General features: G+C 40.7%; 1 protein-coding gene across 1 annotated transcript; it reads left to right on the forward strand.

Moving 5' to 3' along the window:
* Positions 1-364: 364 nt before the first annotated feature.
* c1ql1l2 (complement component 1, q subcomponent-like 1-like 2) lies at positions 365-16,867 on the forward strand. Its single transcript, XM_030736619.1, has 2 exons — positions 365-1,462; positions 15,023-16,867. The coding sequence occupies exons 1-2, from the start codon at positions 845-847 to the stop codon at positions 15,200-15,202; spliced, it is 798 nt and encodes a 265-aa protein (XP_030592479.1). The 5' UTR covers positions 365-844; the 3' UTR covers positions 15,203-16,867.
* The last annotated feature ends 251 nt before the right edge of the window (positions 16,868-17,118 follow it).

A 17,118-nucleotide genomic window follows, 5' to 3' on the forward strand; every position in this document is an offset into this window, starting at 1 on the left:
TGAGAAACAACATCCCAAGTGGGGAAAGGAGGGAAAGGAAGGAGAGGAGGAATGAGAAGGTTGAAAGAGGGAGAGCAAGGTGGTCAGGGGGTTGTTGCGGTTCCTCTGTGGTTTCGGAGAGTAGCTGAAAGAAATGCAATGTGATGAGAGTCCTTCTACTGAGTGAGCCAGTGAGAGAGAGAAGGGGACGTAGCCACACCAACCCATCACTCGATGGGGGAGCAGAGGGGAAGGGGGAAGGCTCCGCTGCTACTGCCATATAAAAAGCCAAGCCTGAGAATCCGGCTCCACTAACTCACTACACGTACACACACACGCACACACAGATCCAGTGACTGCTCTGTTTCTCTCACACTCACCCACTCTCATCATCCTCTCTCTCTCTCTCTCCCTCTCTCTCTCCCTCTCTCTCTCTCACACACACTCTCTCTCTCTCTCCCTGTCTCGCTCCCTCTGTCTCTCACTCCATTCCTTTGGGCTCTGCATCCTTCTTGCTTCTTCTCACAAGTCAGATTGTGTTTGTAAGTACGTGCTGAATGCCTCCGTGTGTATGCTTGGGTTTCCTTAAGTCTTTTTGTATGTGTGAGTGACTGCTTGCTTACTTTAGAGTGACTTAGTGGAGCAGTGAGGTGTATCAAGTGTATGTGGGTCTTTGTCTCACCCTCACACACTCGCCGCTCCTCTTGCAACTCTTCTTGGGATCCGTGGATCCCTTTCCTCGGTGACAGGCTCCCCACACCAAGCAGTCACCATTTCCGCCCCCGGGAGACCCACGCTGGCAGCGCAGCCTCTTCCCCGACTCAGCATCGGGAGGAAGACCCTGGTGGCGGCTGCCGTAGGGGTTATGCTGGTCCTGGTGCTGGTGGTGCTCATCCCTGTGCTCGTCAGTTCCGTGGGTACAGATGCCAGCCACTATGAGATGCTGGGCACCTGCCGTATGGTGTGTGACCCCTACATGAACAAGGGCACTCCAGCCAGCAGCACTAGCTCCACCGGTCTTCAGGCTGAGGCAGAGGCGTTGAGTGACCACAGCAACGTGCTTCCACCCTCCACCTTACTGCAGGGCCCACAGGGAAAGCCTGGCAGGCCAGGCAAACCCGGACCACCTGGACCACCAGGAGAACCAGGGCCACCCGGGCCACCAGGACCAGCTGGACCTCCTGGTGACAGAGGAGATCAAGGAAGGACTGGGATTTTGGGTCTGGGAGGTAATGGAGCTATCAGCACAGCCACCTACAGCACAGTACCTCGGGTGGCCTTCTATGCAGGGCTTAAAAATCCCCATGAAGGCTACGAGATCCTCAAGTTTGACGATGTGGTCACCAACTTAGGCAACAATTATGATGGCATTTCGGGCAAGTTCATCTGCAGCATTCCGGGTACATACTTCTTCATCTACCATGTGCTGATGAGAGGAGGGGATGGCACCAGCATGTGGGCAGACCTCTGCAAGAATGGCCAGGTTAGTGCTTTAAACTTTTTCGGAGTTTTCTTTCTCACTGTAAGACTATTTGACTCCTCTGATGCTCACTCCCCTGTCCTCTCCCGCTTCGCCTGTGGCTCTCTTGCTTAAAGATCCATACACTGAGTAAAGTTGATTTCTCACACACCCTGCAAATAAAAAGTGACATTGTAAGACAAGTTGGGCATCTGTCGTCCGCCTCCAAAGCCCAGAGCGCGCAGCTGTGGCATACACCGCGCCTAGAGATAAAGATGTGTTGACCGTTTGCAAGCGCATCTCCTCTTTGCATGATGCGTCCTGACACTGCCGCTTCCTGCGATTAAAGGACGGTCATGGTTTGGGCTGAGTGTGGGGTGCGACCGATCTTTTTGGGTATACACTGTAAAATTCGACAAAAATCTATCGGGCGTATCGATTTATTATTTTTTTTTTCTGAATTGAGAACAATGTAATCGCAGTTTGTGCCAGCGAGTTGGGTATCTAAATTGTTTCAGAGTGGAAACGCTTGAGTGTTTATTATAATAAAATTGCAGGAGTGGAAAGTCTTTTTAAGCTGCAAGACTAAATTTTCTAAAGACGCTGTAATTTACTTTCATTTTATCGGTGTCCGAGGACGAATTATACTTCATTTAAATTTTAGTAGGGGGCTTATTATTATTACAAATACTGTTATTATTATTATTACAACAAGTTTATGCTTACATTTGCTGTAAGTGTAAGGAGGAGATGGGGAAATGTGAAATTTCACTGACAGTACAACATATTAACCATGTAATACATGTGAAAGCTAATCGGACACCGCAGACGAATCCATCTGCCTTTATAGTCGTATTAAATGCATTAGGACGTCTACATGATCTATTCTCGTTTTCTTTGATGCATCATTTTAATGGGGCGCTAACATTATTGCGCGCCCCGGAGGGTCTTCTCAGGTTGGTAATGCGTGCCAGCTCAGGCTTCCCACCCGCCGTCAGATCTCTTATCTTCAAAACGGCTCTGAAAAACGTTTTGCCTGTAAGCAGATCCGATGCCATTCTACAGTTATTGCAGATATTGTTTGCTTTGCTTAACCAGCTTGCAGCTGAGTCCGTATCATCCACTTTAGTTTGCCGCAAGTGTAATCACTGACAGGAAAGAGTAATATTTATGGTAAAGTGAAAATCTGAATTCATAAAACAGATCTTTCTGTTGGTTTCACACCTGAACCTTCAAACTGTTCACGTAACAAAAATCTCTAACACAGGATAAGAAATGATGGCAAAAAAATAACCTGGGGGGCGGGGGGGGGGGGGGGTCACATTACACTTCACACATTAAAATGCTTTACTAATGTAGACTGAAACTGGATGCGTTACAAGCTCTGCTGCACTTAATTTCTTGCCACCATGCACTGGTCAAAATGCTTTACCCAAACTGAGATACACAGTCACCTCAAGTCACATGAAATTTATTCTTTATGGACTACACTTTTACAGTGATTCACAGTCCACAGCAATGAACTTAAACTGATCCTACACCTGCCATTTGATAGCAGACCCTCTGACCTGCTTCACATTTTTTTAAATAATATGACATATAACGTATTTCTTTATTGTCAAGTGGAATAGACATGTTTAAATATATATATATATATATATATATATATATATATATATATATATATATATATATATATATGGGAATGTGGGCTAAGTGCTGTAGTCATGATATGTAAAATTTAGAGATGAAATACGATTTGGCATCAGGTGAACTTGCAGTGTCACTGAGGTAGCTAGAGGTTAAATCCTTTACCCTCACCAAGGTTCAAACCCAGGGAGAAAAGGAGTTACAGCATTTGCTTTCTATATACAGTATAATGTCTCACTCAACAGTAATGTTTCTGGGTGGGCGTAAAAGCATTGATATATAATAGGGGAAGAAGAACATATGTTCCTATAAAACGCCTTCTGTTCCCACTTCATTGTGCTCCCAAGAGGAGGGTGTGGAGGTACTTAAGTTAGACGCACACAGTGTGCATCACCAGAGACCCGCGTAATGTTTATAAAGTGGTAACTGCTTCTCTCTTTCTGTCTTCCTTTGTCCTATGCACAACTTATGCATAAATGTTTAGCCCTCTCATTGTGTTTATTAGGTTGCTTGGCTGATGGAGGAGGCCCCAGAGATTTAGTTTGTGTAAATGACTGTGAATAGTTATAAATGTTGGACAACTTATGCTACATCTCTGATGAAGTGCTCAGAGTCAAACTGAAACTCCTACAGTCACACTGGTGCTTTACTCAGCTCATTAAGGCTGCAAAAAGCTACACTGTGAGTTGGGATAGGGGAGGCCAGGGAATTGCAGACAATACTAGTATTTTATCATCTTTTGGCGTTATTGAAGTGGTGGGTTTTCAGGCCTTGCAGAACTGTTTTACTCTAGCATGTGCATCTCCTACTCCTGGGGTTCTTGCAAGCTGTTTCAAACATCAGCATCCAGAGGTTACTTCATTTCTTCTCCGCTTCTTCCACTTTGTCTTTTAACTTGACAAAGGGCAAGAGAAGAATCCAAACACTGTCTCCAGAACTTTGACACTTTTCCAGCTAGAGGGAAAAGTTTCAGTTTTTGGTAAACAAACAAAATAAAATCTATTTTCAGCACAGCAGACTTTATTCACTTTCCAGCTTCCTCCCCTCACACCTTTTTGGCTTCTTTGCTGCGTGTACTTTTTATATTTGTGCCAAATATTCCAACCAATCCTAAACTCTTTCCAATAAATCAATGCTTTGCTATAACCTGTCTTGGACACATCTTTAGAGACATGGCAGTAACTATACGAAGATAAATTTAATGGACACAGTAAAAGGAGAAGAAAGAAGGAGGACAGAAAAGACATAGTTATTGTGCTATTGTGCCATCGAGTCTATTTAATTGTAATTAAAAAGCTTGAACCAGATCCAGGATGTGTTTGCGCTTTTCCTCTCCGTTCCCTTCTTAATATTGTTATTAATCCGCAAAACCGTTTCAGAGTTAATTAAAAGCAATGACTTCAGCGTCAGTCTCTCAAGAGGACCATAGTGAATAATCACTCTGTCTCCTCCTTTAATAAGCTTCAACGTCCTTCGTGCACATGGCTCTTCCCGAGCAATTACCGCTCCAGTCTCCTCCTCACATACACACACATTCACACATGCTCACCCACACACGCGCATTGTTGCCCCCCCTTCCTAACCCACAGCCTCAACCCACCCCAACTGTGCACTGCCCTCCATCTCTCCTCTGCATCTGGTCTACAGAAGCTCACTTTTCTAAAGGAGCAGAAAGTTTTCATCTTAAAAAGGAAAAACTTCTTTTAAAAGAAGGAATTAAAGAGAATCTGTTTGGCGGTATCAGAGGATCAATTTACTGAAATACAATGCCATCAATATTCTTCATTTCTCTCAAATGATGCATTGCGCCATAACAGAATGAGTCAAAGTGAAGCATCCTTTTCTCAAGTTCTGCTTTTGCAGCTCAACTCACCCATAGAAAAAAATTATTTTTTTCAACCAAAAACCTAGCTCAGTCACATGTCATTTCTCAGTCAAACCATTTGCCTCAGCCCATCTATTCTCATAAAGACACCTCCAGGTGGGAATTCAGCTCTGATACACATGAGCACAAGACTGTTTATCTTGTTGCTGTGTATCCAGGTGAAACCCACGCATTGTGTTTAGCATCTGGTGTCAATCCCAACATTAAACATGGAAGCTGAGCCATCTGGATAGGGGCTGCTCTGTTTGATTCGATTATTGACATATGTTCAAGAAAAAAGATGCAACCAACAAAAATGAGTTTTAATTACATCAAAGAAGTTTTTTTTAAAAAAAGAAGTCAGATTTTCAGGGTTTCTTTTCATTCTTAAAATGAAAAAAAAAAAAAAAGCGATCACTGCATTCTCACGGTTTATCTGCACACAAATACAGCAATACTTGGACTTGATTGATTTTAACATTCTGGTAATGTTCAGACCTGCTATTCTTCATCGTGGTCTGACTTCAGCACTGAGAGGCCTCTGTGCTTTTGCCTGGTGTAACAGAGAGACTCTGTCTGAAATAGACAGGCAGGGTTTTAGTGAGCTACCCTCAGTCCCTCAGCCTCTTTGCCTGCGGTATTGATCCCCTTATGTGTGTGTGTGTGGAAGCGTGTGTGCCCATGTATGTGCGTTTCTTTCTTCTTCTGACAGACCTGTTTCTATGTGATGTATATCATGGCACTTCTTCTATAATCAGCCTGAGAGGTAGTGGAGGCGGACCTTTGGCCTTGATCTGCTGTGTAATTGGACATTGGATTTGACACTCTGCCGAGTGGAACATTAGAGCTGGCCTAATTAGGTGCGAGGGCTATTAAATGAAGATTGGCCCACGTTGTTAGGAAATACCACACAGATTGGAAATGTCAAGATGACATCGAGCTGTCATCTGAAAGCACTGAGAGAAAATCTATCATTTATTGGTGAAGTTTCAAAAGTTGTTCGAAAGCTGCCCACCACTTGTCAGTAATAATTCAATTACTTTTAAAACATTTTACACTGAGCTTCTCAAATAGAGAGCTATTACAGCTCAGCAGTGCACAGACCATCTCAGATTAAGTAACTCATGAAATACTGATGATGTCTAATATCTCGAGTACTGAGAGACCTAAAACATGCGATCCAAAATAAGCTATGGATTGTCTCCTGTGACTGGCTGACTCAAGGATGCTATGCTGTTGACTCACAAGGCTTCTTCATTATAATGAGGGCCATATGGGAGATAGACAAGTGCCCCTAGCCCTCTTATGCAAACATCTCTCTCTCCTCATGCCCCTGACATTTAGACATCCCCTGATTTCAGTCTTCAGTGATACCCACAATTATTCTCTCCCTCTTCACAGGAAAGTAGCAAGTCAGTGGCTTCAAATGACTCACAGTCTGCTGCATAACACAACACGTTTAACACTTCATGCCCTCCTTAAAATGAATATGGGTAAAATATCAACAACTGCCCAGTAAGAGAGGAATAGTCTACTATATCAAAAATGCACGTCATAACAAACCTGACATTCGTCCTCTCATCCAACACTTATAGAGAAACCCACTTTACTGTATTTTTTTTTTTTTTTTTGTAGCGCTCCTTTCTCAGTAAGAAAGAAGGAAAATCTCAGTGCCTCAAGGTTTACTATGAAACAAACTGGAAAACAGGTTCAGTGTGAGCAAAGGTTGAACATTTTGCAGTGAAAGTATCTTTTCAAACAATGCTACAAGCAGTGATTGTGGTTTCGGTGGTGGTGCTTGAGGCAGACTGTGCTGTGTATCTCAGTAATTAACTGGCTGTGATGAAAACAGACACAACAAAGAAAAGAGTGGCTGGATTGCAGGTCAAAGTTCATTCCTCTTCTTTTTTTCTTTTTTCCCCCCACCACTGTTTCCTCTGACAGGCCTCTTTCAGCAGCTCTTTCAGGAAAAGCTGTCTGAGTTTCATCCTCTTTGTCACCACTGATGAACTGCAATACTAATAATCAGGCCCTCAGAAAGGTTTTGCAGTATCAGGTACTGTTGCTACATGCTTTAATCTAATGAACTAACCAAGCTCACCTTAAGCATCACTATAGGCAATTTCACAAACAGCGAGAGTTTTGCGCCGTAAAGCGTGTCAAAGCAGGCTGAGCAGGTACAAAGACAACAGCTGGTGAAATTAATTCAGGAGACCTTTTTCACTCTCTTCTGACAGATGGCAAATCTCCCGTTACCATTTCATTTCTCTTATCGTGTTTTCACTTACTGTAAGTCTCCAACATATGAACCTGTAGCACATGCCGCTTTCTGACCATACAAATTCTCTTGCGACCCATCATACTTTTCTGTTTTCATTCTTTTAGTGAAATTGTATCCCCAGTGCACGTGGCTGCATAAAAATGCATTTAGATGCAGCATGTCCCTCTGTGTCACTCTGTCATTGTGCGTGCATGCGTTTGCGTGTTGCAGGAAAAAATGCTGGATCAGGCTCAGTAGCGGTGGCACGCTATCTAAGCTGCCATTAAGCATGCGGTTCACGGCTGGAATGTTCAAACACAATTAGACGGCAGTACACTTTGATTTAAAGGGGACCAATAGACTCGTTGATCCAAAATGGAGGCTCAACATCAAGTCAACAAATCCCTGTCAGAGAAGCCACAAGACATGTCCTTGTCACAGTGACAAAGCCTCTTGTAAGATCACTGTCCCACTGAGATGTTTCAGGCCTGCCCTGTGGCAGACAACAGATAAAGAATAAAACTGTCAATGGTTTTATAAACAGAATTTTAATAGAGTTTATAATTAAACTCCGCAGCCAACCATGCGACGCAAGCTGCAGAAGCTGAATGAAAATAATGTAAAACGCCTTTTAAACAAAAGGTTGATTGCAAAGAAAATCCGAAGTGTCTGAGGCGTGACAGAGTGACAGTTTTTGTGACGTTTCATAAATTCATCTTTCAGATTAGTGCCATCATTAGTGATAGCTGTAACATTCACAGTTAAACAGCGCGCAGATCCTAGGAGAAACCTCACTGTTGCAGGCATTCATTATTAAGTCGAAGTACAGCCTTGAATTTTCTGTCTTAAATATTATTCAATAAAGGCCATCATGTTGATGATATGACAGATTCAAACATGCACGAGCAGCCATGAGGAAGACAACATTGCCTGACACCTCATTTACCATTGCTGGAGCCGCCGCTTACGGCATCACGCTTTGTTTGTCTTGTCAAAGTTCCTCTACATATTCTGTGTCAAGGTCACGCACTGCCAGTTGGCTGTTTGTCCTGCTTGTCTCTGGCTATACATCTGCCATACCCAGAGTTTAGACCTCTGGCTTATATCACAAGCAAGTTTTGTGCAGAGGAGTAAAATGGTAAAAAAAAAAAAAAAAAAAAGGGAAAAGGGGAAAAGAAAAACAGCTCCAATAGGAGCTCCCTGATCATTATTTCAAAAATAGTGAGACGTTTTATTCATGCATGCTTATCACCGAAAGCAAGCGAAGGAGGTCTAGACTGCGGCAGTTAGTCTCAGAAGGGGATAAAAACCATTAGAGCAAAGAAACAAAACAAAACAAAAATATCACTGTGGATGAACTAGAAGGATTTTGGGGAAGTTTGCTTTCACCAGGGCTTTGCTCATTCCGTCTCCGCCACAAGAAAACGTTATATTTGTATTGTTCATCTCCTCCCCCACCAAAAAAAAAACCCCATAAATAATTTACTTGAAGATGTCCTAAATTTAGCTGTTTAAAGAGCAAGAAAAGAGAATAACTTAAAGATATTAAACATCTGTGACATTGCCAGAGGTTCCCCGGGTCTGCGCGACTGCCTGCAAAGCAAATATTTTGATAAAGTTTCATTAAAAATCTCAGCTGACAAATCCTCCAGAGCCATCATCACCTGCTTCCCCTACAATCCAAGGCGGCAACCCTCTAATAAGATGGTGTTGACTTTGCACACTCATTGCATATCATTTCATATTACTATGCAGTGGACGCTGGCATCTTAGAATCAGAACAGGAGGTTTTGTTTGCTCACTGATATGAGCTGCGCTAGATTTAATCAGGAGGATAAACAATAAAAAAAAAGAAAAAAAGTACATTCCATATATTACTTCTGCATCTTAAAATCTCTCCTCAGAATTTCATTATCCAAAATTAGCCTTTACAGCATTTGCACCTTTCATACCAGTGTGACAACTGTATTCACTGTCCAGGATGTGCTGTTTAAGAACTTCACATCTTTTCTTTCACTCACATCTATCTCACCTGTTGTCATGAAGCAGAAATCACACCTTTGTTAAGCTGTTTGGTAGTTGTAGTTTAATGTTAGCTCTTTCAGGCTTGCAAAGAGCAGGCGTCTCTTTGGGAATCATTTTGAGAATTCAGCGTCAGATGGGCTGCAGGAGGACTCCACAAGAAATCCAGAGCAGAACATATGGCCTTTACCTAAATTCATAAAACACAGCTGCAAGTAATTAAAGTACAAGATTTGATTACGTTGAATCTATATCATAATCTTAAAAAAGAATGTTATAGACCGGCCTAGTCACTCCTCTCACTGCTGCAGCAATTAAAATGTTATTTCTGAGAGATATTAGCAGATTGCAGTGTAAACAACATACACACCAGGTTTTAAATATGGTGGCCTAAATATGATCTCTTAACACTGAAATGTTTTTTTTTTTTGTTTTGTTTTTTACAGTTGCGGTTCAGAAGCATCTCTGTGTTTGATTTAATGGCCCACTGTAGTCTTTTCAGTACATCTCGCTGTTTGTCGTTGCATTGCTGCAGAAGCACTTACTGCTTCCCTTATGGAGGATTCTAGTTTCTATCAGAGGCTTCTATATCTTGGACCATTTAAAGCTTAAAAACACAGAATGTTAAATACATAATTTTATAAATACAAGTAATTGTCAGTATGCTCTAACAGTGATTCAAACTACCAAATACTGAGTTCATGAAAGCTTTACATTTGCTATTTTAATAAGACTTTGCACGCCTCTGCACATCCTCTGCACACTTTTATGTTTCCAACAGCAGGTTTTCAAAAATCAACAGAAGATGAGCTGAGAGTTTAGCACTGACAACATTAACTGTTACAGAGGAAAAGATGATAGAATGAGACCCTTCATATTACAAAAAATCATTAATCAATGAAAAGGGCAAAAATTTATTTAGATATTTTAACTATATCTTTAAATTACCTATTATATTACACAAATAATGTATCATTTATTATTATTTATATTTAAATGTAAAGAAAGCCTGTTTTAGGTTTAGGTTTGGCAACAGCGGTACCTTCTGTGCAGGAGAGCTCTGTCAGGAGCTGGCCTGCCCTCACATTTGTCAATATGCCTGTTGTGTGTGTTCCCTTAAACAGGGCAACTAATTATTGGGCATTCTCAGATGCCTGTTGAGCTGCTTGTCGACACCCACTCAAAAATCCCAGATTTAAAGATCTGTGGACACTGAGTTAAAGATAGGGCCAGAGTGGACTTTGGAGACCCCATAATGAGCCACAAGAAACACTGCAAATGCACACAAACTATTGATTTTGATTCAACCCTACTGACCAGAGTAAGTGCTTAATAGGCTTATTTAACCACAAGGTACTTTTAAGGATGTACAGTGCTTTCTTTTTTTTTTTTTTTTCATCTCTAGAGAATTAATGATCTCCCTGTTCTATTCAGCTCCATTTGAGTTACATACGATGCGGTTCTCCTAGTTAGTCGCTGTTTAATAGAACTGAGGCAGTGCAGATACTAAGTAGAGAGGCACAGTTTTTGTGCCACTCACTGGCCTTGACGTGGCTACAACTGATATTTTTTTGCAAAAGCATTATGACTGATGACAGTGTAAAAACAATGACGAGCTTAATTAACAGTGAGAATGCAGAGAATTCTTAGCTCCCGCAACTTTACAGTGATTTATAGCAAGTTTCAGTTCACTGTTAGCTTTCTGGCCTCAAATCTACTGTTTTGGTTCACCCTCACTGCCTTCTTACTGCCTTTTCAGGTAAGACGCATCTGTCTTCTGCAAAGCAACAGAAAAAACTAAAATATAAAATAAACACTGTCGACTACATGGTCATGCACAATTAGCTGGTGAACATAGTGGAGCGTTTGCCAGATACAAAGACAGCCATTTCCCACGGAAGTTGGTAGAGACCAAACGGAGTGCTGAAAGGGAGTCGGAATCAGTTAATCAGAAAATAAGGAGTCAGCATGAACGATAATGATGCTCCACAGCTGCAGATGTAAATGCTGAATTTTGTATAGAAGTTCGGTCATCCTGATTTTGTTTTTTCTCAAGTTGTTTCATGGCAGAGTGGTAAAACTGCAATGAAAATGAAAGCTGGAGTGTGTGATCCTCACATTTAGATGACAGACTTTTGCATTAAAACACTTGAGAAATGAGTGGAGACAATCCTGATTAAGCCTGGCTGTGCTCCACACATCTCTACATCATAGTTGTAGATTTAGGTCTACAGCAGCTATCAGGTCTATGGTGGAAAGGTCTTGAGCCATCACATCACAGTCTTTCATGCTCCACATTAAAAGAAAGCAGTCAAAGACAAGCACAGATTACCAGCAGTGTGGCTTTTCTCTGTTCGTGGCATATATCATGTGTCAAGATTGTGTTGCTAGTGTTTGTGTAATTACTCTCTCTACCTTTAGGGAGAAAACAAGAAGTTCTGCACGAGTGTAAGAGGAGAATAGTTGGCTTCAGTTCCTCTGCAGTTAATTACTATTACTAGTTTATGGCCCCTAGAGAGGATTGAATACACATTCACTTCTTGCTTGCTTCTCTGCTCCTTGCCTTAAGTTTGGTTTTCAGCATTTAGTATAACTGAAAAGTTGGTTTGAGGTTAAGTTACAGACTTGCCCCGTAAAGATCATCCTACCTCTTCTTCTTCTCTTGGCTACTCCCTTTAGGAGTCACCATGGCCGATTATCCCACCATTAAGTTGTAAAATCCACATGGTGGTCTGTGCCTTTATGTCAGGATTGCCAACCTATTATTCTTACCCTAAATTAAGGGGATGAAGAAGGGCAATGAGTCTGTTCACTCCACGTTAAAGTGAACACTTCCTTAGAGCTTTAAGCTCATATTCATTGTTTAAAGGGAAAGCAGCCGAATGAAGATCCTAAGTTGGTCAACAACAGTATTTATGAAAGTCTTATTCTCTATTCTCAGTTCAGTCTGGCAGTAGTGGCATGCATTATTATGTGTTGTTTTGCTTCTAGCACATTCAATTTTAAATTAAAAGAGTTCTCGTCCAATTTCTTATTACACTCCTACAGTGTCATTCTCATGATGGACTTTTTTTTATCAGTGCATCAGTAGCAGAGATATTGTTTTTTGCATTCAGCAGAGTCTGCATCCTTGACAAAATCCAGCACAGTTCAACTAAAGGCAGTGATGTGTTTCACTAGTAGCAGCTAATATAGCCTTGAGCTGTAAGCTTTAAGCAGAACTGAGGAGTGGGCTCAAAAAAGTTTGTTATTCTAACATCTTTCTAACGCCACACCTCAAAATTGTTTTTCAGTTTCAAACTTCTTTATCGTTACAACCCAATCACAATTGCTGCACAACTGACACCAGCTGAAGAAACAGCTTATATGATTATACAGCCTTTTTAAACATATTTATAAATTATTCTCAAAAATTAAAATTGTAAAATTGGCTTTAATTTCACTCTCTTTACCTTTCAGTTGGAAACATTAGATAAAACATTAGGCAGTGTTCCTTCCCACTTAAATAACCATTGTTAGAATACCTCTCTGCCACACACAGCAGCACACACATGCAATAAACCACAGCTACTGTTTCAAGACTCATGTGGGACTGCACCTACACTTAAAAAGACAGCGTGCTTGCAGTGGATGTCTTAATTATCCAGGGCAGGTTGGACCAAATGTCCTGCAGTCAGAGTGCCAAATCATACAGGCACACAGAGACACAAACACACATCTAAACACACATGCAGCCAGACAGAGGCAAACCTAAAAACACAACAACAACAACAAAAATCTTTCTTTTTTCTTTTTGATCCATTCCAGTGATTCTCATCTGTCCTCATAGTTATCAGATATTTCTTCTTATACTCGGTAAACCCAGTTTCAATTCAGTTCAGTTCAGTTCAGTTTTATTTATACAACACAACAGTTACCTGAAATGGCTTTATATTGTAATAATACAATAATAAATAATACAGAAACATCTCTTGTGTTTTGCTTCTTATAATTTTCTGTGCCCCCTCAGACTAAGCCCTGTTGTTGAGTTTCTGAGATTTATAAACACTATGCAAGGTTTTCTGCATATAAATATATGTCTTATATGATAATTTCCAAACCTGTTGCTTTTTAAATTATTATTATAAAACAACTTATATCTTAGGTTCTCTTTTTGTTGCTCCTTCATTGTTGTTTCTTGTCATAATTAATGCAGCTTTGCTCGTTAATTAGCAGAATAACACAAAAAGTAAGGAAATTTGTGTTTGGCCAATTATTTATTTGTTGTAACAACACTTCTTGGCAATAAATCAGTGCTTCTTGACAAAAAAAAAAAAAAAAACTTTTAGAAAGCATGTTTATTTCCCATTAAATGGTGCCACATGTGTCAGGAAAACGCATTTGTGGGTTGAGCAGCAGAGTTGAGTATGTGGGTTGTGCCCATGAACAAACTTTCTAAATCTTCTCTTTTAATGCCAAACAGCTAATGCTGCCATTAACTCTTGTTTTGAGCTTCTGGTACCCTGGGTGCTGACATCGAGATATCGAGATGAGATTTTGCTACCAGCGGCAATCCCATATCTCCACAGTCTGGGACCAAACTCTATCCTCAAAGACGACAACGCTCGCCCCCCCGCAGATTGGGATTTATCAGAGTCTACCTCCAGAATTTGGAGAGGATGGAGTACACTGCCTGCAGTCCTGACCTCAATCTGTGTTTTATTTTTCATTTTTTTAATCTGGCTAGCGACTGCAGATGGAAATTATCTTTTCCTTTTATGTGATTAATGTTTTTTGTACATGGTCCCTGAAAGGAATAAACTTTAAAAAAAACAAACAAACAAAAAAAACACTGAACACTCATTTGTGCCAGAGTGACCAACAGAACTACACTGGCTTACTTGCAACAAATGCTGGGTGAAGAATAGGATGCCACCTCACGGCAGTGTGTGACCAGCATGAGGAGGAGGTGCCTGGTTGTGGGTGTGTATGGTTCTTCCACATGCTACAAATGAATAAATTGTTAAATTAGCAATACGTCTTGTTTCTTCTGACTTCAATCATCCAATTCAGTGAATGACAACAAACTAAAGTCAATAGCAGAATAAGCTGTTTGGCATCGGCAGAGAAAATTTGGCAAGTTTTTCATGGGCGCAACCCACATACTCAACTCTGCTGCTCAACCCACAAATGTATTTTGCTGCTTAACCCACAAATGTATTTTCCTGACAAATATGGTGCCATTTAGGGGGGGCATAAACAGGCTTTCCAACAGTATAAGAATTATTGCCAAGGAGCATCGTTACAACAAAGAAATAATTCACCAAACACAAATTTCCTTCCTTAATACAAATTCTGTGAACTTTAGACCCTGAAGACAGGAAGCGGACGCTTGTTTTGTCTGAAATGAGAATCTAAAAGTATGACTTTAAAAATAATGTAATTTTAATACTGTAAGTTAGGTCATTTCTGAATACAATGATCACTGAAAATATGTTAATCAAAACTATATTTGCTATGTGCATTTTCTTATAAGCTTTAGCCATAAAAATGTGATAAAAACAAAACACATTCTCTGCTCAAAATAGCAAATGTAATGTCTGTGCAGCCTTGGAGCTATATGAGCACTTACGAGCTAAGTGCTTTTAGTTTAGATTTACAGTAATAAAGACTTGTAAAAGTGAATATAGTATCTGTCTACCTGTGTGAGCATGAGAGACTGACACCTAAATAGATTAAGCTAATGTACCTTTAGCAGCTATAAAGGCTACTCATTCTCTTACACGTTCATTTTCTTCTGGTCTTGCAGGTTCGTGCCAGCGCCATTGCCCAAGATGCTGACCAGAACTATGACTACGCCTCCAACAGCGTCATCCTCCATCTGGATGCAGGAGATGAGGTCTACATCAAACTGGATGGAGGCAAAGCCCATGGTGGCAACAACAACAAGTACAGCACCTTCTCTGGCTTCATCCTCTACGCAGACTGAGAACAGACAGACACAGAGACAGTCAGACAGGAAGAGACTCAGACAAAATGTATTATGACGTGGGGGGAGGGGGTGTATGTGTTAAAAGCCCGGAATGCTTTCTAGTTTTCCTAATTCTCTCCATCATCACGGACACCTCTGCTTCGTATCCATCAGTCAAGACATCCAGGTTCTGTAGCCGAGTCTGGATGCAAAGCTCCTGAGGACTGAGAGGGGCTGGGTGGGGTGTGTGTGGGAGGAGTGGGATGTTAGGTGGAGGTGGGCTGATTTTTCTCTGCACTCCTTGCCACAATGCCACTGGTCAGAAGCTCCTCACTCTCAGTGTCTCTCCTCTTTAGCCCTGCTCCATTGCACAGAAATATCAACAAATACGAAAACCCTGCAAAGTGGATGATCTCACCTCTTCTCTCCGCAGTGGCAGCAGTCAGCTGTGCTGTCAGTGGGCTGAAGTGACTGAAACTTGTAGTGTTGTTCTGTGAAATTTTCCTTAGATTGTGTTTTCATTTTGTAGACATGCATAATATTCAACACAAGCAAGATTAAAAAAAAAAAAGAGAATATATTTGTCCCTTGTGAAGATATCCTGTTTGAGAGATGTTATTTGTGATGCAGCTCAGAGCTCTAACAGCTGGAAAAGAAATCTTTAAATCAAGAATTTCACTATTTCATAGCAGTGGGTGTTTTTCTTCATTTCTAGGTAAAACAAGGTAACTATTATTCATGTGGAGAATAACAATACTTTCTGCACTTCCAATGTATCTGAAGAAGAAAACATCTAATATAGACAATACCCTTTCCACAAACCACCTCACAATGTTTCTTACACTGTCACAAATGTCCTGCTGCTCTTCAGATTAAAGTAGGGTACAAATAATCTTTTCAATGTTCTAGCGTCATGTAGATGTTCCACTCAGCACAGCCAGTTATGTGATACAGTAAATTTTCAAATTCAGAGGTAAATCAATTGAAGAACGCCAATCCTTTCCTCTTCTCTGTTATTCCGACCTCCTGAGATTTTCTTGAGTGGTAAAAACAAACCAAAAAAAAAAAAAAAAAGACAAACAAAGTAACAAAAAAACTGAAACAAAAATGAAGCAGCGAGTGAGGAAGAGAAAGTTACAAACACAGAGAAAGAATCAGAAGTGAGTGAGGTGGGGAGGTAGAGGAGGCGTTCAAGCACAGTAAAAGTGAGTGGGCAATTTTTCTGTTTCAGTGTCTTCACTGGATGTCATCCATTCATTAGCTGCACATTCAGTGACACACAGGCATTATGGTAATATTTACTCAACATGGCTGCCTGACAGCTTGCTTGAGAATGAAACTGATTGGGTGAGTGACTTGGCCTATTATGACTGCACGTTTGAGTGTATGCGTGTTTGCGTTTGTGCGCGTATGTGTGTGTTCTGTGCATACCAGTGAGTGTCTGCATTTTAGCATGTGCCGTGCCATAATTACATTGTTATTTTTCAGAGTTATCCTGTGCTACAGCCAATGACATATATTTTATGCAGCAGCCAATGAGATTGTGCTCTGTAGGGTGGAGCCTCTATAGATATGATGAGAAGAACAAACAGCTTGTAATTGAAATCTATGACTTGTTTGTCTATCTTATCTTTTTGAAATTGTTGAATACATTTCAATAATAAATGGGATTTTTTTGAGTGACTTGTCTCACGAGAATTTTTGAATCCCAAATACACTAATTAGGGGAATTTATCTGTAAAAGATCTTATTCACTCTGTGAGGCTAACTACAGCGACAGCCAATGACATGACTGGAAATGTACATTTCTTGTTGTGTTTAAAGAGAATTCTAATAATGGACACTCAGTGCAAACAATAAAAAAAAAAAAGATCCTATCAGCAAATCCCTTATCTCTCTTTTCTCTCGAGAAAGTAAAGTATATCCAGGATGAT

This window comes from Archocentrus centrarchus, chromosome 8 (assembly GCF_007364275.1).
Source record: "Archocentrus centrarchus isolate MPI-CPG fArcCen1 chromosome 8, fArcCen1, whole genome shotgun sequence".
Classification (NCBI taxonomy): domain Eukaryota; kingdom Metazoa; phylum Chordata; class Actinopteri; order Cichliformes; family Cichlidae; genus Archocentrus; species Archocentrus centrarchus.

What these genes read in the sequence shown, in the direction of transcription:
- c1ql1l2 (XM_030736619.1), top strand. Translation starts at nt 845, where the DNA reads ATGCTGGTCCTGGTGCTGGTGGTGCTCATCCCTGTGCTCGTCAGTTCC. An exon ending in ACCTCTGCAAGAATGGCCAG is followed by an intron (nt 1,463 to 15,022) that starts GTTAGTGCTTTA and finishes CTGGTCTTGCAG; the next exon opens with GTTCGTGCCAGCGCCATTGC.